The sequence below is a fragment of the Lactuca sativa genome, chromosome 5 (assembly GCF_002870075.4).
Source record: "Lactuca sativa cultivar Salinas chromosome 5, Lsat_Salinas_v11, whole genome shotgun sequence".
NCBI classification, from domain to species: Eukaryota; Viridiplantae; Streptophyta; class Magnoliopsida; order Asterales; family Asteraceae; genus Lactuca; species Lactuca sativa.
In genome coordinates this window covers 344701274-344724144 of record NC_056627.2, presented here as the reverse complement: position 1 = coordinate 344724144, position 22871 = coordinate 344701274, and the positions used below count along the sequence as shown (strand labels likewise).

The following is a 22871-nucleotide window of genomic DNA, read 5'->3' as shown; positions in this document are numbered from 1 at the left end:
ATTTCACGTATTTTTCAAAAAAAAATGGATTTTTTTTTAAATTTTTAAAATTTTTTTAGTTAATTCAAGTTCCGAAAATAATATTTAAAAAAAGAATTTTTAGATTTTCCCATTTATTTTGCATTTTAAAATTATTTTTTAGAATATGTTAGTGTAATATTTTATTAGAATATTTCTTGTATTTAAAAAAAAACGGGATTTTTTTATTTTTTTTATTAATCCAAGTTTCAAAAATAATATTTAAAAAAAGAATTTTTGGATTTTTCCATTTATTTTGCATTTTAAAATTATTTTTAGATTTGGTCTCACGGTCTCACAAAATTAGAATGGTCTCAAATGAACCTGAACCTATATATATATATATATATATATATATATATATATATATATATATATATATATATATATATATATATATAAACTCTTAACTATTAAACATATAATTAGCAAACATATGAATATCATCAAACTTTAATTCTTAATTCGCCCTCCATTTATTAATTTGCACCTAACGACTTATTACTAATTGAGGTGAATCTAATAAGTAATAGTTTTTTTATTTGATTTTATCATCATTTTTCATGATCTATTTTTGAATATCCTAAAGTTTCTTCATTTGATTAAATACAAATGATAACTAGTATCTCATATTTATTGATAAAAATAAACATTTGATAGGTTTATTTAATAAGATAAATGGAAGTGTTTAGTGAAAAAAATTAGCATTTGATTGGTTTATTTAATAAAATAAATGAAAGTGTAATTAAAAAAGTGCAAGATGGAGTTCGGCAACATCTTGACATCCCGCATGTGTGGTTGTGGAAATGAGAAAGTCTACTTTCTTCTATGAAAAAGGAAACTTGGGCCATGAGTTAAGCATTATCGTGTTTGAAAATGATATATATATATATATATATATATATATATATATATATATATATATATATATATATATATATATATATATATATATATATATATATATATATATATATATATATATATATATATATATATATATATACATACTAGGTACGTTCTCAGGCCCGTGCTAAGCACGACCCATAAAGTCTAATTTACATATTTCCTGAAAGAAGTATATAATTGAAAGTTATGCTATAAATTGGTAAGGTTTCAGAAGAACAATGTCTTAATAGTAAAATGTTTATTAGGTTATGTTGAAAGTATAGAACTAAGTAAATTGATGAATCCTTGAAAGTGGAATTTGAGAATGAAAAGAGAGTAGCAATACATAGGTAGTATGTGATTCGGTTTTGAAGCTCAAGTTTTCTCATATGGTATGACTGTCCATGGTAGTAATAAAAATAGGTATGGATGAGTGTCCGTACCGAGTTTTCTTTGGTGTAATTTGGCATTTACATGAAGTGTTACAATCAACGGTTACTTTAAAAACTACCAAATATTAAAGTACATTGTTGTAATAGAAAGAAATAAAAATATAAATGTTATGATAAACAAATCAATAAAGTACATTGTTATCATGAATCATATGAAGATACTTGACTACATCCTTGGCAGATTATCAAGTACTTGTATGACGGTGAACTTTGACTTTTTAAGATAACATCAATGAATCTTCTTCCATCCATGCTAAATACCTAAAATCTGATCACATGTATGAAGATGTGTATATAATTCATAACAAAGATTATAATAAACTACACTTAGGAAAAAAAAGTGAAATAACTGGATATCAAAAGGGATTCAACATTTGAAGCTGCCCTTATCTATGCAGAAAGCATATTCGAAAATTAGCTCTATTAAATTTATTTCTTTTGCAGGAAGGCTGACTAAGTTAATCATTTCTATTATATGAGGTGGGCCCTAAAAATATTCCTCTTCAATTTTTTTTGTGTTTTTGTTAGAAACACAAAATGGAACGATCTGCTCTTATGATGTGGTGCACTTACGAGGGGGTATTTGTTTTATGGATTAAAATACAAGGAATACCAACATAATTTTATTCATTTGCCTACTATGACATCCTACTTTCATTTATAGCCAAAGGACCAACTCCAGCAAAAGCATCACATGTTTCATCAAAAAAATAAAAAATAAAAATGTTAAAAATATTTAACATCACATGAGCATACATTTAGGTAAGATCAAGAAAGAAAAACTTACGAACAACATTACTCCGTGTACAGTAATCTTGAAAGCATTGTCTTTCTTTTGCAAGCTTTGTGCTCTAGGTAAGGAAGTAAATAATGTTTAAAAAAAAATAATTCAATTTACAATGTAACTAAAAATGCTATAAATTAAAAAAAAAAAAAACAATAAAACAAAAAAAGTAAAAAACAAAAATGGTCCACGTACTTTTTGATTTTTTCAGTGTGTTACTCCAAAATTGGAACATTTATTCAACTTTGGTCCTTAGTTTTGGCTCCTCGGACCTTGAAATAATGACAAAAAATCTAACACTAAACATTGAAATATGGATAAAAATGAAAAATATATCAATTTCAGACTAAACATGGTAAAAATTAGAAAGAACTAATTTATACTAAAATTTATAAATCTTCACAAAAAATAAGAGAATTTTAGAAAATTGATCTTTTTGGTATACTACTTTTCCCTTTTAAACATAGTGTTTCTAGATTCCATCGTCCTTCCGTATCTACATGGTGTCTTCAAAACGCAAAAGATTGGCTTAATTCCTATTTAGTTCTCTTTTTGTTGGCCTTGGTGCACCAACTGTTGAAAATGCGGCTACACTTCTGAATGGGAGTGCTTCTGTGTATGTTTATTAGATGCAGGTTTAAGTGTTGCTTGTTTTAGCTGAATGAGAGTACTTTAGAATGGTACCAGGAATAATTGTTGTTGTCTCCTTATCTCATGGTTTATGTTGATCGGTTTCTTCAACATCAGTTAATGCACCATCTGCAATGGAGTTTTTCATGAGATGTTGGTTTGAAGTGCTTCTTTTTTAATTTCGTTTGGCTTCAGAATGGTAGGTTGAGTGACTATGGTTTATGGGAATTGCTTTATCTCATGGTTCAACACTCAATGATCCACAATTATCACCACTTGCTCTCAGGCCTTCAATATTTTAGTTACCTATACCCAATTGAGGTTTTAATAATAACTAAATTAATTAAAGACGAAACAAAAAAAAAAAAAACACATATAAATCAAAGCTTATGAAGTTTCTAACTTCAAATTAGTTAAATAAATAGAAATATCAACCAAAATTCCATAACGGTTCAAGTACCCATTTCTATCAACACCACCCTATAGGAACATCTACAATTACTATTTATTTTATTAAAGTGAATGGTTGTATTTTCAGTAAACTACAACAGGACATCCATAACGGTTTTGCAAACCAACTTTTATCTCAACCATGGTTATCTTCCCTTGCTTGATACTTGATAGTGTCCATCAACACAAAGCCTTGTTTTATTCCCTCCAGTTCCTCGATAATTACCTTTATTCTTTACAAAATCCAAATCTTTCAAAATAAAGTTAAAAAAAAACCCAAAATTTAAGATCCTTTTGTTACCCTCTATGCTCTCTTCTTCATCGTGTTCATGTGTGAGAATTGCTTCAATCTTGATATAACAGTTTCATCTAAAGAATCATTTAGAGCGTTCTTGGCATTACGTATCCATGGATGATCTGTAATGTAAAAGATACATATTAATTGGAGAAAGAATAAGAAGGATCGGGACCAAAAAATCCAGGGGTTCGATTTTAAACAGATCTAAAGAGAAATAATCCGGAAGGTAATGCATAAAGAAGAGGTAAAACAAACCCTAAATTACCAAAGCGTACCTAAAATAAAACAATTAAATAAATTAGATAGTATACCTAATTGATGGATAGCAAAGACATGGAATATACTTGACAACAACAAATAGGAAAAAAAATCGATTAGAACCGGATAGAAGTTGAAATTGAAAGAAATTAAAAGTTCTTGGACATGTTATTTAATATAGGCGGCATGAACCTGGTAACTCCCAATGATCAGAATTATTAGCATCGACCTCAGGGATGATACGCCTCAAAGAATGGTACCACAAGTTCTTCATTTGTCGGGTGGAACCAAAAAGCAAGAAGGCAATCTCAAGACCCAGTTTTACACAAAATCCAGGATAAGGGTTTAACCCTTTCAATTTCAAAACCAACTTGAAGCCCTAATCGATTCTTGTGAAGCAAGGGATAACTACTTCAAAAATTTTCAACACCAAAATACAGAAATTAACTAAGGGGAAACAATGGATTGACAACCAATTGGAAATACCTTTATTGTCATAGAAACAAAAATACAAGGGAAAAGCCGCCATAAATAAAATAGAATTTACCATTGTAGCGAAGAGATGTAGGAGGTGTGTGATGGTCTCCATCTGTGTGTAGAGAAACTAACAAGAAGAGGATATCGTGTGGTATGGATGACAGAAAGGAGAGCTTTAATTAAATAGTAATGTATTAGGAAAGCTACTGGTGTACTGGGAAAGACAAACCTGGACGCGTGTACAAAGAGAGAATGAGAAGAAGGCAGGTGTTCTTGATGACTCATCAAGGAAACAGTAGTGTGAGTGATTGACTGATTGTCCTTCACGCAATCCATGGACTAAATTATCAATGCCTCCACCTCATCCACTTTTCCTTAAAATCTAGATCAACGGGCGTACTTATATATATATATATATATATATATATATATATATATATATATATATATATATATATATATATATATATATATATATATATATATATATATATATATATATATATATATATATATATATATATATATATATATATTAGGTGTGAGACCCATGTATTACATGAGTTTATTAAAAAAAATTAAATATAAAATTTTAACAATTTGAAAACTTTAAATTTATAAGAAAAATAAGAAATTTTTTGAATTATTAAAATTAATGAGACTTTAATGCATTAGATAGATTACATATATAAACCATTTTCTAATAAATACCTTACATATATATTACCTCATATATTAAATGTGGATTTTAATTTAATAAAATCAAAAATACAATAAAATGACAAGTGGAAAATAGAAAAATTTAAAATTTCTAGAAAATGTCATGTGTCCAAATGAATGAGAGGAGAACATGTAGCAAAGTCATTTTCATTTATTAGGGTATATATATATATATATATATATATATATATATATATATATATATATATATATATATATATATGGTTAGGTTATTTTGTTTTCACTATCTATTGTGTGCATGTATGACTAACTTTGGACCAATCATTTAAGTTATTTTAAAAAAAAAGCAATTAATGCATATTACATGTTGAAGATATAATAGATATTAATTACATTTTCAGCATTTAATAAGCATTAATTATTTTCTTAAAATAACTAAAATGATTGGTCCAGAATCAATCACACAATAGATAGTGAAAACATTTGAATCTATATATATATATATATATATATATATATATATATATATATATATATATATATATATATAATACCTTAATATGCATATTTAGTCAAAGGCTGAATTTTAAGAGGTACAAACCTCATTGCAATATTTACAATCAATTTCTGCACCAAAATTATTAAATCTTATATGGTCAAGAAGTTATTGAATTAAGCATGTTTTGAATAGGTCTTCGGCTGTTATCTTCATATTGAAGTGGTCAAAGATGAATGAGTATTCCTTATTATGTGGCAATTGAATCGGTCAAGTTGGAATGCTCTATAAAGCCTTCATATACGCACATCCACTGTCACCCCCTAAACTCCATTGGTGGATCTAGACTCAATGTATCATTTTGTTCTCACTCATGGCCGGCGATTTATGGTTTTATTTTTGCGGCCACCTCGAATAAAGAAGACACCCGTGCAGTTTCATGAAACAAAGTATCGGAAAAAATGACCGCCACCAAAACGATTATGATTTAGGTTCATAACGACTTTCTTGCCATTTGCTTCTCAAGAATAATGTTGTATGGGATGCTTCATAGCTGACGAGAAATCTTCTAGGTACTGCTCTCTCACACTTCACATCTCACATTGCCACCATCTCACACTAAACCCGGTATCTCCCTTACTTTCTCTGTATAAACCCTAAGACATCACTGTCCTCTCTTCATGTACAAAACTTCTTATAAGTTTCCAAAATTTTGATTCGATTGTTAACACTATTTGTAGGTGTATGTATTTATTTGTATATATCTGTATCACTACAACTCACCCTATCTACACCTCCATCACCATCTTCTACTATTTCTTACCTTTCTCTTTCACTCAGCATCGATACAACCTAGAACACAGTTCCAATTGTGGTTTCGATTTTAGATAAAGATGTACAAGAAAAGATCTAGAAATCGATAAGGTTTCACCTCTCTTTCAAAGATTTAGATTCTTGTGTAGATAAAACTCAAATGCTTAGTTCATTCAAGAAGGTTTTACAAGAAAGAACATAAAGATAAAGATGTTTCATGGATCTTCATCACCTTAAAAACCTGATGATTAATCGCTCTCTACCCATACAAAAAGAGTATACTACAGTTTTTTATTTTATCTGGTGGTATAGTTTATTTCATCACAACATCGATTTTTTCTTTCTTTGAGTATGTTGGTTTCTACATATGACTTCCCTAAATTAGTGTTTATTTGCTTCATATGCTTCATTATGGTTTTTTGTGATAATGTGTGGGCACTATCATGACGTCTCCTCATGTAGGCAAAATATCTTTAATCCGTCTTCACCCATTTAGATGTTAATCCCCTGATGCCTTAGTATTTATATGTCAATTTAAGTTTTCTGTTTTATTTGTATTCTTGGGTTTATTAGTGTTCTGATTAATTTGTTGTGTGTTGTGATTGTTTCTTTAAGGTGAAACAGAGTGTAGCTATGAAACAATTTGGAAGCTACTTATGGGCAAATCGGGAAAAAGGATGTATGGAAGTTGGGGTTTGGTATATTCAACTAATAGATTATTCTTTTATCTGAATCTCATATCCAATTATAATTTATGAATGCTTATGTTAATTGATCTTTTGGAAAAACTTTTCCTGTAGTTAATTACATGGGAAAAATGTAACTCTTAATGTTCGTGTACAAATGGGCTGTTAAAACAACAGATATTTTTTCATTTGATTATTATTGCATAAACCTTCTACCAAAAGGAAATCATTTTTGTAGTAAAAGCTGCCACACACTTGAGATTTTTGGTTTGGGATCGCATGGAAGAGGCAATCTACATTGCATTATACAATTTGATCAAATGCTTTCTTTTGTGAATATACGGGATTGCCCTTATCTTTTTCTATTTTTTTCAGAAGCGGGATCCTGTATATTGGCATCCATGTCCTCAGAAATGTCGTCTTGGAGAAATAGTAAGGTGCTTTCATTTGTTTATTAAAGGTACTTTCAATTTTTAGTTTTTATTGTTAGTCTAATTACAAGAAAGAGCAAGGTATTTTCATTTCATTATTCTTTGTTACATATTAAGTATATTTATATGTTTTTTAATTTTCTTTTTAACCTTTTTAGGGTATTTGAAGTAGTATCGATCGAAGATAGTCCCACCTTATCCATAACATGTTTCATTTATGTTTTTTTTTTTAAATTAGTTTTTTAATAGAAAAGTATTCACTTATAAAGGGTAATATGGGATATGGAACAGAATGACCAAACTCCTGCAATTTTAAAGTACCACATGAAATTCAAATTTTTTGGTTTTTTATTTAAGAAATGAAACTAGGAGTTTTTGAAGTGTTTTTTTTTTTTTTTAATCTCCAAGTATAATGCCTTTTCAAATTATATTGTGTATATGTGTGTTTAATTTTTGTGATTGCATCTTTCCTTTCATTTCTTATTCTTAATATTTTTTTATCTTAATAAAGCACTGTACTGTAGTTATATTTTCTTTGCTGGTCATAAGGGGCTATCTTGGTTTACATATGATATTCCCTTTGCATTTTGGCTGCCAATTCCTTAAGAATATTGTGTTGCATTAAGGATGATCACATTAGTTCTCAAATCTGATTGTTGAAACCACATGGTTCATTGTTATTTTATGATGGTTTATTGATTACAGTGCACGAAGTTTTAGTGCTCCAAAGTTTAAGTTCAAAGTTCAAAGTTCGTTGCTATTCTTAGTGGTTGTAAAATTCGATCCTCACAAATGGTATTGGTATGTATAATTTTTTAACACAACCACAAAAATATTTGGTAAAATACATGTTTAGTAGAAGCTAATGAGAAGAATTTTTGTTTTGTAGGGATATCTTAGGAATTGGGGTTTAAATACTAAATAATCACAAATGACGATATTGCCATTTATTAACTCCTTTTGAATTTTTTTATAAGCATATGTTTCTTATATTAGTTTCAACCGTGAATATATAATATATTTTTTATTTTAACCCTTAACATACTTAGCGAATAGGTTATGTTTATTTAATTTTCATATAATAAAGACAAAAGTGATCCAAAACATTAAGGGTTTTTTTTTTAAAAATTATTGATTTTTCAAAAATTATTGTTTTTCTGATTTCGTATTTTGCACACCCTCAATTAATAATCATATACTAAAACTAGAGCAATTGATGATAACCGTAAGGAAATTATTGGCCATCCATTGCTTTATACCGGAAAAACGAAAAAATCAATATATACTTTAAAAGGACATTTCCGAGTGAAAGACAAACATAAAAAAGAAACCGATATGTCGAAAAGTTACTTGTGTTGAAATATAACATATTTCCTAATGGAATTAACTGGCGCAAAAATTCCATAATATTCGTCTAAAGATGACATGTTCCCATGTAAACTGAAATGAAAATAATTTTCAATTCGATTATGTTTTTCAATTACAATCAATAAACTTAGGGATAAACAATTTCAAATGTAGGTATTTATCTTTCAAAATTAGTTTTCTTGCATTGTCAACTTTATGTCGTTTTATCCATAGGATATCATGTGCCAATTCAAAAACATTAATGAAGTTTGATAAACAGTTCAACGACAAAGTAGTCTATACATCAAATGTGTTGTATAAAGAAATGTTGCACGATTAATAATGCACAATCAATCATGTGTTCATGTATCTTTGTAAAGAATCTTAACTTTTCATTTTTAATTTTTACTGATAATTATTTAGATGTAATAGTCAATTTGTGTAAAAGAACTAATCGTCTCTACAAACTAATTTCTTAAAAAAAAATCACCCGTCGCTTGGCGCGGGTAAACGGCTAGTATATATATATATATATATATATATATATATATATATATATATATATATATATATATTCAAATGTTTCTCACATCTATTGTACGATAGAATGAACAATAGAAATTTTGTAAAGTTAAATTATTATTTAATCAAATAAAGATAGATACTAAATATTTTCCATAATTATATATATTAAATGATATCTATAATTATAATTCATTTTTTTATTGAAACTAATTAAATTCGTCATTAATATTAACAATAATATTTTTTTAGAATAAATTTGCATCTAGTTTTTCATGTATGTGTTCATATTTTGTTTCATAACCCACTCACTCAAAATACAATAAAGTTGCCTAGAACATGGAGAACAAGATGTGTATTCTAGTAGAATGAGAGTTTATTCTAGAAGAATAAGAGTATAATATAACAAAATGAGAGTGTATTTTAGTAGAATACACTCTCGTTCTTCATATTCAATGCAACTTTGTTGTATTTTAAGTGATTGAGTTTATAAACAAAACATGAACCCATACATGAAAACCTATATGCGAATTCATTCTGAAAGAATGTTATTGCCAGCATTAATGATGAATTTAATTAGTTTTTCATAAAAAAGATAATTATAATTATGGATATCATTTAATATACATAAAATTATGGAAATCATTTAATATCTATATTTGTATAATCAAATAATTATTTAATTTTACTAAATTCTATTGGTGCAATCTAGCACACAAATAATTATTTAAATATTACCATGTATTAATCTAAGTATTAATGTATAGATTACTATGTTGTATTATTACTTATGTTTTAAAATATGCTATACTAATTCTTAATTTTTTTTCTTTGCGACAACAACACTAGTCATTCTTCAAATCTAGAAATTACATATCTTTAATGTTATTTGAACAATTTCTTTGTATTTGTGAATTGAGATTGTGCTTTAATTATACTTTTAAAGTTTATTTAAGTTTTGAACTAATTTAAGTGGTGTAATATTTAGTTAATTTATTTACCTTTTATTTTAAATTGGTTAACCCAGGGCTAACCTATTTATTTAATAGGTTGGGTTGGGAATTACATAAACGGCTCAATCCGGTGACAACTCATTTATCTAAAAGGTTGAGTTGGGTTGAAATTTGCAACCCAATTATTAAATGGTTTGAACCCAAACCCAACCCAAGTTGCCCCATTGCCATCTCTCTCTCTCTCTCTCTCTCTCTCTATATATATATATATATATATATATATATATATATATATATATATATGTGTGTGTGTGTGTATATATATATACACACACACAAAACTTCATAAATGGTCCATGTGGTATCCCAAAATATGAAGTCTAATCCCTAAGTTTAATAAACATCACAGATGGTCCCTATGATTTCAAAACTTTTAATGAGTAGTCGTTATGCGTAACTCCGTCAGCTTTCTACTGTTAAGTGAAGGACATTTTCGTCATGTCAATACCCTATGGACCATTTATAAGGTTTTCTCTTATTCTAAATAAAAAGAAAAAAAAATGAAATTTAATATGTAAGCCCCCCATCTCTCTCTCTCTCTTAATAACGGCAGGAAGGTCATTAAAAACCAAAGATCCACTACATCTTTACCCATATATTCTGAATCATCATCTCCATTATCTTATCGATAAACGACTGCATCCGCTAACTCATTTCTTGGCTCACAACTTGTTGAATCTTCGGGATTGAACCACAAACTATGTCTATTATTTCTTCCAACACTTCGACTATTGGAGACAGTGGTGGAGCCAAAGTCAAAGTAAAGGGGTATCCCCAACGAAATAATTCGCGTAGTATACAATAAGAAAAAAAAATTCTGAAAAAAATTACACTACTGAAATTTTTGTGAGGGGCATCTCGGGATACCCCAGGATGTATATTAGATCCGCCTATGATTGGAGAAACATTGCCAAGAGCATTGCTCTGGCACCAAAACCTGCTATGAACTGAAGTCTAGGACTATATGAATGATCAAAGGAAGCTAACAAAAGAGAGAATAACAGTGAGATTAGATGATTGAAACCAATCTCATTCCTTCAATAACCAAAAGATTACAAGAGCATACGAATGACCTCACTAGCCCTTCGAGATGCTAGGGTCTTCTGACTAATATTCCAAATGAAAAACGATGATAAAAACTAATCTCCTCCAGGCTACTATAAGAGAACTTCTAACAAACTTAAATAATTAAATTACCATAATTTCCTTTTAATGGTGGCTTAGCAGCTTGATGGCCCTCTCTACAAATAGAAACTTCAACCAGAACTTTACATAATAGGCAACCAGGATTCGGTTGTATCGTTATAAACAAAAATGGAATTGATTTAAAGTATAGGGAGGGGTTAATAAAGTTTACAGAGCTTACCGAGAGGTTGAGGATGGTGGCGCTAGCGGAGGGGAAGGCTGAAGGAAAGCGGCACCGACGGTAGGCTTTTATTGAGGTAATGTCGCCGGAGGAGGATCAAGGATAGGCATCACAAGAGGAATGTCATACCGATTTCAATATAAAACAAGCGAAGGAGTGTGGCTTCGCGTTTGAATGAACTTATAGATAGTTGGAGGTGGTGATGGCAGATAGATCCTTGTGTTTGTGTAGGAAGATGGAGAATGAATAGTCGATCGAAAAGGATGAATGTTGAGGAATCGTGAATCCGAGGTGCGAATACAAGGGAGGTGGGAGTAAGTGGAAAAAACTTAAACCTATAATTTTTTTTGGGGGGGGGGGGGGTTGCTAGAGTACATCTGTGTTTGTTCATCTAGGACTAATTCACGGGAAGAAGAAGATATGTCGTTGGAGAGGGAGAGAGAGAGAGAGAGAGAGAGAGGGTGCCTTTACACATTAAATTTCATTTTTTAAAATAAATAATATAAAACCCATAAATGGTCCCTGAGCAGTGAAATGACGAAAATGCCCTTTACTTAACGAACAAATACTGACAAAGTGAGCCATAAGGACTAAACATTAAAAGTTTTGAAACCACATAGACCATCCGTGAGGTTTATTAAAATTCTGGACGAAACTTCAAATTTTGTGAAACAATAGGGACCATTTATGAGGTTTTGTCATATATATATATATATATATATATATATATATATATACACACACACACACACACACTAGGTGTAAAACCTGTGTAGTACACAGGTTGATTAAAAAAAATAAAATATTAAAATATAAATAATAAGTATTTTTTAAAATAAGTTTTGAAATAAGGAATGAAAAAACATAATAATTGCAATTTGGTATAATATTTATTACATTTGATACTTTACATATATAACTATAAATATTATGTAGCTTTTTAATTTTAAAATTAGAAAAAATCATAAATTGACATGTGAATATTATTTATTTAAAAATTATCACAAAATGATAAATGTCAAAACTCATTAGAGATTGACACGTGGCAAAATTATCTTCATTTATTATAGTGTATATATATATATATATATATATATATATATATATATATATATATATATATATATATATATATACTAATAAATAAAACTCATTTTCTGCCACATGTCATGTCCTCATTGATTTAGACACATGACATTTTAATAGATTTTTAGAATTTATTTATTTCCACATGTAATTTTCTGATTTGTTCACATATCATAACTTATTTCGGTTATAATATTGAGAGAAATAAATGCTTCCTTGAAAAACAATTGATATATTTATAATGAAATAAATGTCATAATTAATGAGAGCTCTAAAATTGATATTGATATTAAATTTAATGTTTAAATATTGATATTAAATTTGTATTTTTAATAAACCCGTGTAGTACACGGGTCTTACACCTAGTATATATATATATATATATATATATATATATATATATATATATATATATATATATATATATATATATATATATATATATATATATATATATATTAGAATAGATATGAGATTATTTACATTTTCTCATGATATATGTCAATAAAATAAAGTTTCAAAATTTTAGATATAATAACAAAATAAATATTCTAAATTGTTGTATAGGTCGTTCTTGTATATATTAAGAAATCTCATAACCTAATTCAAAATTCAAAATTCAAATTTAATAAATATCTTGATTTATTTGAATTAAAAAAACTTAATTAATTGAGAAAAATATGTGAGACCGTCACATGGCAACATGAAAATAAAAGATAAAATTTTGAATTAATAATCTAGAAAAATGGCATGTCATACGAGTTATTTTATTTATTATATATATATATATATATATATATATATATATATATATATATATATATATATATATATATATATATATATATATATATATATATATATATGTTTTCATTTTTTTTTCTACGTGTGTTTCCACTGTTTTGATGTATGACCGACCTGACGATGTGAGAATTGTGTGGTGATTTTGGTTTAGAAAAATTTTTGGCAAAAAAAATTCTCAAGTTCTCATGATTCTAAATATATTCGTCAATACAAGAAATCTGGGAAATAAAAGGTGCGCCTTTATAGGTGACAACTTACCGGACGTACTTCATGTCGTTATTATCAAGTTCTTCTGATTCATGTGTTTTGCTTCAAATTAATAAAAGTCGTCAAATTTAAGATCAATGGCTTTACTTTATTCTTGTTTGCAGAATTGGGGTGACGTTTGTAAGGAGACATCATTGTCATTGCTATTGTCACTAAGATGTTGACGCTATTCCCTTGTCACAAGTATTGCATCTTAATCAAAATAACACTTTTACCTTTCTTGTTTTGTGAATATGGGTCCTTGCTGCCATACAAGTGACAATCAATTTGCTTGCTATTTACTTGTGGCTACGAAGTCCAACCCTTACGCCGAAGACAAACCATCTTGCTTCCCTCGAGTTGTTGGCCACCACCATGTTGAAAACCACCACCAATTTTAGAAATAAAAAGGTAGACCACCACCACTAATACCATCGATTTTGGGGATTTTCATGTTTTACAACATGACTTATCTATATTTAATAATCGAGAACTTATAGAACTAAAGTCATAAAATATATCTGGTAAATACGAGTAAAAAACACATATGTTACATTGTATGACTGTGTACTTTCGTACAAGGCCATTTTCACTACTATGTAATGTGTATGGTGCCCCAAAATGGGGAAAACTAAACCATTTGGTTATTCTTCTCATCCAATTTGATTGTAGTACATGAGAAATGATCTACAATTCATCTAATATGCTATACAATTTCTCTAACACATAATTTGTTCCCTAAAAACAATCAAATTCAACCCACCACTTTCATCAATGGTTAAATACAATTTTAAAGTTAAATCTCACCAAATAAACTAAATGTCCCAAGTTTTCTCAATTTGAATGGTCATATTACATTCAAGCTTGTGTTCTACCCCCTTAACCTCACCAACTTATCAATATAATTTCATTTTTAAACAACTAATTGATGAATCTCGATTATATAATCTCAAAAACTCAAGTAAAACATTAAACATGTAGATGGATAGAAGTATACATTAGATGATCTTCTTTGATGAAATTGTTAGAAGAATACCAAGAATTTCAAATCTCATATTAGGAATGAGGCTTTATTAAAACATTAAGGTATAAGCCTTTTAGAGGTTTCATATTTCATACATTCAAAGACCAAAACTTAGGTTTATTCCGGTTTTACCCAACTTGGCCTAGTTTATCATTTAAACCTCTCAATTAAGAATTTCTTAACAAATCAAACCTGAAATATCTAATATAGATGAAGTTAAATTCCTATGAAAGAAAGATGGTTATGCATAATAATCACACCTTTGATTTCATTAATTTTGGATGTTTTTTCGTCTACTTCACACCACAATCAACCACGCTGCGACCACAACGATGCACACAGGATGGTATACACGATCGTGGTGGCCAACCATGATTGTGGTGGTATGCACGAGCGTGGTGGCCAGACACACGGGCAACGAACCTCCATCGTGATGTGAATACAGGAAGGTCTAATAATTAGTCTTAAGCCTTAATCGTTTCTAATCTAAGGGCCATGTTTGATGACTTTTCATTCCTTTAGGAATTTGGTACTTATTACATTTAAAGTGCCTAGATTTAATAGTTCTAAGTTTACGATTAAACAATTATATTTTTCATTTGATTTTTATAGAAGACAAATCCAATGAACAAATAAAAAGAGATCGAAATAGCAAAATCCAGACTTACGAATCTCACCATATGTGATATTTGCTTTCTAGATTATTACACTTGTGACTATGAAACAAATCTTTACAAAATAAATGATTCAAATCTATATCCTAAGTTGATCAAACAATATCTATTAAAAATTCCTATAGTAGGACAACAATCTCATAACAGATTTATAATCGAATCTACAAATGCCACAATTTACAGTCTTGCTTTTGCTAAGAGAATTGTTATTGATGAGATTCAAAAAATTTGTAATCTATCAAACACACAAAAAAGACTAAAACGTTTTAACAAAAACTATTGTAATCATTTAAAAAAAAGAAAAACCCTTAGAGTGTGGATTTAAAATTAACCATAAAACTAAAAATTCTTCAAAGAAATCTTTTAATAAATATTCACAAAAGAACAATAAAAGATTTTCACAAAAGAAAGATACTAGATAGTTTAAACCGGGAAAATATTTCCAAAAAATCAAAAGATTTTCAAAAAACAAAAGGCAAAAGTAAACTTTGTCCGAAAAATAAAAAGAATTGCAGATGTTGGGTTTGTAGTGAAGAATGACACTATGCCAATGAGTGTCCTAATAGGAAAGATAACCCATAAAATGTTAAAATCCTTGAAATAGCATCATCTATGGACCTTAGGCCTATAGAAGAACAATTTTAAGATGAACAAATCGTCTACACATTGATTGAAGAACCTCTAGATGAATCATCATTTTCTTCATCTACGGAATCAGACACTAATTCTGATTCAGACTGATTCAAAAATCACGAACTCTAAAAACGTGATACTAACTATCACAAATCCTAATTCAATCTATGTTAAAGGCACTTTTAGATTCGCCGGATATAAACAGATTGATTTACATTGTTATATTGATACATGAGCCAGTCTTTGTATCGCAAGTAAATATGTTATTCCAGAAGAACACTGGATGAACACTCTAAAACCTATAAAAGTTGCTACAGCAAATGGACCTGTAATTATCAACATAAAATGTGTTGATTTACAAATAACACTTGTTGAATCCATATCCCCTCTGTATGCTAACAAGAATGTGGAATAGATTTCATCCTAGGAAATAACTTCTGTCTTTTGTATAGACAATTTGTACAAAAACTCAAAACGGTTACTTTCCACAACAATGATGGTCAAATCATTGTTGATAAAATCACAAATGCTTATATAAATGGAAAACATGGATTTTTAAATTCAATGAAAAATAATTCAAAAATTCAAAAACCAACACATGTCAACATCTCTCAAAGCAAAATTGAAGAAATTTTACCTTTTAAAATGGGGGAGAATGAGGAAGAGTTTAAATTTCTTCTTAACCGAGAAATTTTTTTAAAAGTTGAAAGTTTATTTGAAAAAGTGTGCTCAGAAAATCCAATAGACCCAATAAAGTATAAACAATGGATGAAAGCAAACATCAAATTAATCGACTCGACCACTATCATCATAGTTAAACCTATGAAATACGGTCCTCAAGATGTCGAAGAATTTAGTAAACAAATCAAAGAACTGCTTGAAATAAAGGTCATCATTCCAAGTAAATATTCGCACAGATCTCCAGCTTTCCTTGTCGAAAACGAAGCAGATATAAGAAGAGGAAAGAAAAGAATGGTAGTTAACTACATAGTTATTAACAAAGAAACTATAGGCGACAACCAGAATCTCCCTAATAAAGATGGGCATCTCACCCTTATTAGAGGAAAAACAATATTCAGTTCTTTCGACTGTAAATCTACTTTTGGCAAGTTTTACTTGACGATGAATCACAACTCTTAACAACTTTCACATGTCCCCAAGGACACTATCAATGGACTTTTTTACCTTTCGGTCTAAAACAAGATCAATCTGTATTTCAAAGACATGCAAAATGCATTCAGATCCTTTGAAAATTTTTGTTGCGTTCATGTAGATGATATCCTCATATTCAACAACAATGAAAATGAGCACTTGTTACACGTAGCAGCTGTTCTAAACAAAATGTGATCTTCTTGGAATCATTCTTTCCAAAAAGAAAGCACAACTTTTAAAAAAGTAAAATAAATTTTCTTGGGTTAGAAATAGAGCAAGGAAGTCATCATCTTTAAAATCATATTTTGGAAAATATTCATAAATTTCCTAATAAATTTGAAGATAAAAATCAATTACAAAGATTTTAGGAATCTTTACATATGCTTCAGACTATGTTCTTAAACTTGCAAAAATAAGAATCCCCTTACAATGCAAACTTAAGAAAGATGTCCATTGGTCATGGTGTGAAAATGATTCTGACTATATGGCAAAAGAAAAAAGAGCCTAAAAGAGTTTCCACCTCTATATCATCCTAATATAGATGACAAATTAATTATCAAAACTGATGCTTCAAATAATTATTGGGGAGGAATCCTTAAAGCAATAAATTTGGAGGATCAATCTAAAGATTTAATTTGCAGATACACCTCCGAATATTTTAAGGATGCTGAAAGAAATTACCATTCTAATGAAAAAGAATATCTTGCTGTTAAAAGGGTAATTGAAAAGTTTTCAAGCTATCTAACACCTGTAAATTTTACAGTAATAAGAGATAACAAAAACTTTCCTTATTTTTTAAGAAATAACATTTCTGGAGATAACAAACAAGGTCGACTAGTTTGATTACAAATGTGGTTTTCCGGATATAACTTCAAAGTAGAGAACATTAAAAGAGAAAAGAATATCTTTGCAGACTTCTTAACTCGAGAATTCCAACATTAAAACTAATCAGGTTTGATATTCTTTTCATGCAGGAATCAAAGTCATTCGGCGTTACACTTTGGTGGTCTAATGACCCAAGAGGTTTTAACCTCAGTCCATAATTTAGACTACGAGTACATAGCCTTTCTCAAATGGAGAAAGAACAAAAGCTTATGCTCAAACAGATTCTTCTTGACTCTTAATCAAAATAATATTTTTCCCCATCCTGTTTTGTAATTACGAGACATAGTTGCACAATCGATGATCGATTAGTTTGCTCTTTCTTTCTTTCTTTCCGGCTACAAAGTCCAACCCTAACGCCGACGATAAACCCACTTGCTATCTTCGACTTGTTGGCAACCACCACAGTGACAACCACCACCGATTTCAGAAATCAAAAAGGTACACCCACATCAACGATCGATTTCAAGATTTTCATGTTTTTTCTGGTGTTTTTCGTGACAGCTTATCTATATTTAATCTAAGGGCCATGTTTGATGACTTTTCATTCTTTTAGGAGTTTGGTACTTATTACATTTAAACCGCTTGAATTTAATATTTCTTAGTTTACACTAAACAATTGCAGTTTTTTATTTAATTTATCTTTTAACACTTTTATACTTTTCTAAAAAATAAAATATATCAAATTTCAGAAACATTTATTATCTACATATAGAGATAAGCATCCATATATATACTCTCAAAATACTTTTACTTGCTAATAATTATCATGTAAGATAAGTCATTAGACTTTACTGTATATGATAATAATTTACTTGTGACTTGTGAACGATCAATAAAAATATTCAACCCAACATGTTGATCATTCACATGTTCAATCACATGTGTATGTATATATGTATATATATGGCGTATATTGGTTATTCTCATGTAAACAACCAACTACCTATAATCATTAGATAATGTGTATGTTTACCCTGTAAACATACATATATATTCTAAAGTTATTGTTTTAGTAAAGTAACATATCTTAAATTTAAACGATAAGTACCTTGAAACAAGGCTTTTAAATTGTAAGGTGTTGTGACATTGGAATCTCCGTCCCAGAACAATTGCGCGAATTGTCGGCTTGCGGCTTCACTAGGATGAGGGGCATCAAAGAAAACATAATCATCAGGATTATCACACAATTCAAACTCTTGTATTCCTCTTTTGCCTCCACAACTAAAAATCCCTCGGAAAGGACCACTACCACAACATGCAGTGTCTCCTACCTTGAAACCTGCACATCCATCAAATTCCATCAATTTTTCATAATTATTACTTCATGAATTCAAAGCAAGGGGAAATGAATTATAAGCCCAACGAAGTTTCCAAACCGTTCAAAAAACCCCAATTATGTTTTGTTTATTCAAGAAAACCCAACGAACTTAACATTTTGTCTGTTCAAGAAAACCCAACGAACTTAACCTTTTATCTAAAAATCCTAACTAACTTACACACTCTCATTTAGGTTCAACCGGTTAATGAAAGTCAACGAATGACATGACTTATAACGTGTAATTAAATATCGAAAAATGACTTGTAAGACCAACAAAGTTTCAAAATCGTTCAAAAAACTCCAATCATGTTTTGTTTGTTGAAAAAAAAACCCAACGAACTTACACTTTTGTTCAATTATCATTAGAGGCAACCAAATTCATTAGGTATACAACTAGTTGGCAAATGACATGACATTTTATTTAATGACATGGAATAAACAGATTAGAATTGCCCTTTATATATCGATTTAGGGCTTGGAGAAGAGCAAAATGAACGACGTATGTGTTCGATCTTTTATAATAGCTATTTGTTCTTCCTCCTCTCAATCGTTGATGTCCAACTCAAGATCTACAAAGAAGATATTTGATGATGCAAACTCTTGTGGATGTAGATGCCCTTATTGGATTTGGACATCTAGAATGGAGGATCATCCAAAGATAATGTTTAGGGCTTGTTCGAATAGATGGGTAAGTGTAATTGAAAGCTTTATCATTTCCATTTTAATAAGTTTTAGTTTTGAAAGAAACCAAACAAATAGATAGAATATGAGCATTATAAAGTTTTCAATTACACTTGCCCATCTGTTCGAACAAGCCCTGGATTTTTTTTCTCTAGATGATCCTCCGTTCTAGATGTCCAAATCCAAGAAGGGCGTCCACATCCACAAGGGCTTTCATCATTAAATATCTTCTTTGTAGATCTTGAGTTGGACATCAACGATTGAGAGGAAGAATAAGAAGTAGCTATTGCAAGAGATCGGACACAGACGTCGTTCGTTTTTCTCTTCTCCAAGCCCTAAATCGATATATAAAGGGGAATTCTAATATTTTTATTCCATGTCATTAAATATAATGTCATGTCATTTGCCAACTAGTTGTATATGTAATGAATTTGGTTGCCTCTAATGAGAATTGAACAAAAACGTAAGTTCTTTGGGTTTTTGTCAACAAACAAAACATGATTAGAGTTTTTTTGAACGATTTTGAAACTTCGTTGGTTTTACAAGTCATTTTCCGATATTTAATTACACGTCATAAGTCATGTCATTCGTTGACTTTCATTAGCCGGTTGACCCTAAATAAGAAGTGAACGAAAGTGCAAGTTAGTTGAGCTTTTTTAGACAAAATGTTAAGTTCGTTGGATTTTCTTAACAAAACACAATTGAGTTTTTTAAACAGTTTGAAAACTTCGTTGGGTTTATAAGTGATTTTCCCTTTAAAGCAATGAAATGGACTCACTACGAGTACCATAATTTGATGGGTTCCTCATCCGTTTGGCAAGAGCAGTCGAGAGGTCATAGTTTGCACACATGAATCCTTCAAATTGTTTTGTTAGCTCTTTCATTTTCTTGGAAAGTGCTCGATTGTGTAGACTTGCTAAGGTGTTTAATTCTTCGTTGCAGGTATTGCCTAGCTGTTGTGCACGAGCTATAGGCGAACAACCTAATGGCGGGATCGTAGCGATTCCAATCTTCCTCCCACCTTTTTCAAGGATTCCCTTTTTAAGTTAAGAAAAAAGAATTGTTTAAATATTGAGGTAATCAATTAATTAGAAACGTAATTCCTGTTTACCTTGAACACATCGGTCAAGTTTCCGATCACCATTTCAACGTACTGCTGATGATGATGACTACTCTGGTTGTTGCTTAGGAGGACTGCATAGTCGTTGACTCCACAGCCAAACAAGTAGACAGCGTCGGACAACAGTTGTTGGGCTTTCAAACCACCCAAATCCTTCCTAAAACGTTTTTCTAAATCGTAGAAATACTGTAGCTGAGTTTTGAGATCAACTACCTGCATGCATCCATTGATTTATATATGAAATCGATATATGAGAAAATTCAATGGTGGGTATGAAGAAGGGACGACACATACAAATCCCGCATTGGTTTCAACTAATACACCAGATCCCCCTGACGCAAAATTTGCTCCATAAAGAAATCCATTATTATGGTAACGGGGGTCGAGATACGCAGGAATGAGAGGCAATCCAGCAAATTCAGCTGTTAACAGAGGGAAAATTAAGAATAAATAATCAAGAAATTGAAAGAAAAAAGAAAGATTTGCAGTTGTTTGAGATTTATATGTGTCACCGATGAAATCAGGTATGAGACGGCCATTAGAGAATCTTCCACTTGGCGGATCGAAGTATGATTCGCCATATGGCCAAAAATTGGCTTGAAACTCCGGAGTAGTTTTTATGTAGTTGTTGTTTCCAGAATCGAAAAGTGAATCACCGAAAATGAAGAACGCAACATGTCTATTGAAATGCCCCTGAGAATTCTGGAAACCTGTAAGGAGCAGGAGCAACAGATACAAGACAACAAGCCGGAATCCCAAATCGCTTTTAGCAACAGCCATATGTCTGAAGCTGATCATCTTCAACCTTCACCTTGGGTGGTTCAATTTAGAGTAAAGTGCAAATTTGTTCTAGTTCCTTGGTGTCGTTAATTTTGATTTAAAAAGGAACATTAAAAAAACCTTAGTCATTATTTCAACGTTTTCTTTGGGGTGTTGTGTGACGTTTGATTTTAATCTATTAAGTTGTCATAAAAGTAATGAATACCCTTGTTCATACTTGTATTTTTAAATATGTGAAGTCATTATAAAATTACTAATAGTTTATACGATACAGTTTATTTAACAACTGAAAGCTACAAACTATAATTTTGATAAAATATAGAGTTGTCGACTTGTTGTCATAAAAACACAACAAACTTATGGTTTTGATTTTGATTTTGATTGGTCCTTTTTTTTTTTTTTTTTTTTTATTTTTATTTTTTTTTTATTTTATGTGTGTGTGTTTTTTAAGTCCTTAAACTAATAAATAACATCTTAAAAAAGATAATAAGTTTTTAAATGATTATTACAATAAAAACATCTTAATTGTCCCGTAAAAAGAAAAACATAGTTTTTAGACCGGAGGGTGTGGGTAGGATACTTTACTCACTTTTTTTATCGGCCACATCACCATTTCTTTCATTTTTCTTTCCCTCACCTAACCCCAAAGAATGGGTAGGAAGCTTTCCTAACTGCTTTTTTTTTTTTTATAAATAAAATTAATTCATTTTTAGGATTTATAATTTTTAAATTGATAACAATAAAAAATTTTAATTAAAAAGAAAATGCATTTCATTAATTAAAATAAAAGTTACAATAAACCTAAGATTTAAAAAAGTAGAAATTAAAAAAAAAAATAAAAACACAAACAAAAAATAA

General features: G+C 29.7%; 1 protein-coding gene across 6 annotated transcripts; it reads right to left on the bottom strand.

Annotated features, from left to right (window-relative positions):
- Window positions 1–3523: 3523 nt before the first annotated feature.
- LOC111912471 (GDSL lipase) lies at window positions 3524–22169 on the bottom strand. Of its 6 annotated transcripts, none has more exons than XR_006183639.2 (7): window positions 21746–22169; window positions 21528–21655; window positions 21225–21446; window positions 20892–21150; window positions 19163–19393; window positions 3971–4637; window positions 3524–3639 (listed from the first exon to the last, which is right to left on the bottom strand). XR_006183639.2 is itself a non-coding variant. In XM_042895498.2 (6 exons), the coding sequence occupies exons 1-6, from the start codon at window positions 22029–22031 to the stop codon at window positions 4603–4605; spliced, it is 1161 nt and encodes a 386-aa protein (XP_042751432.1). In that variant the 5' UTR covers window positions 22032–22169; the 3' UTR covers window positions 3524–4602. The 6 variants fall into 6 exon arrangements, 3 of the variants coding, with proteins under 3 accessions (XP_042751432.1, XP_023763980.1, XP_023763993.1); XR_006183637.2 differs by having other exon boundaries at window positions 3524–4189; window positions 4326–4637; XR_006183638.2 differs by having other exon boundaries at window positions 3524–4186; window positions 4326–4637.
- Between the last annotated feature and the right edge of the window lie 702 nt (window positions 22170–22871).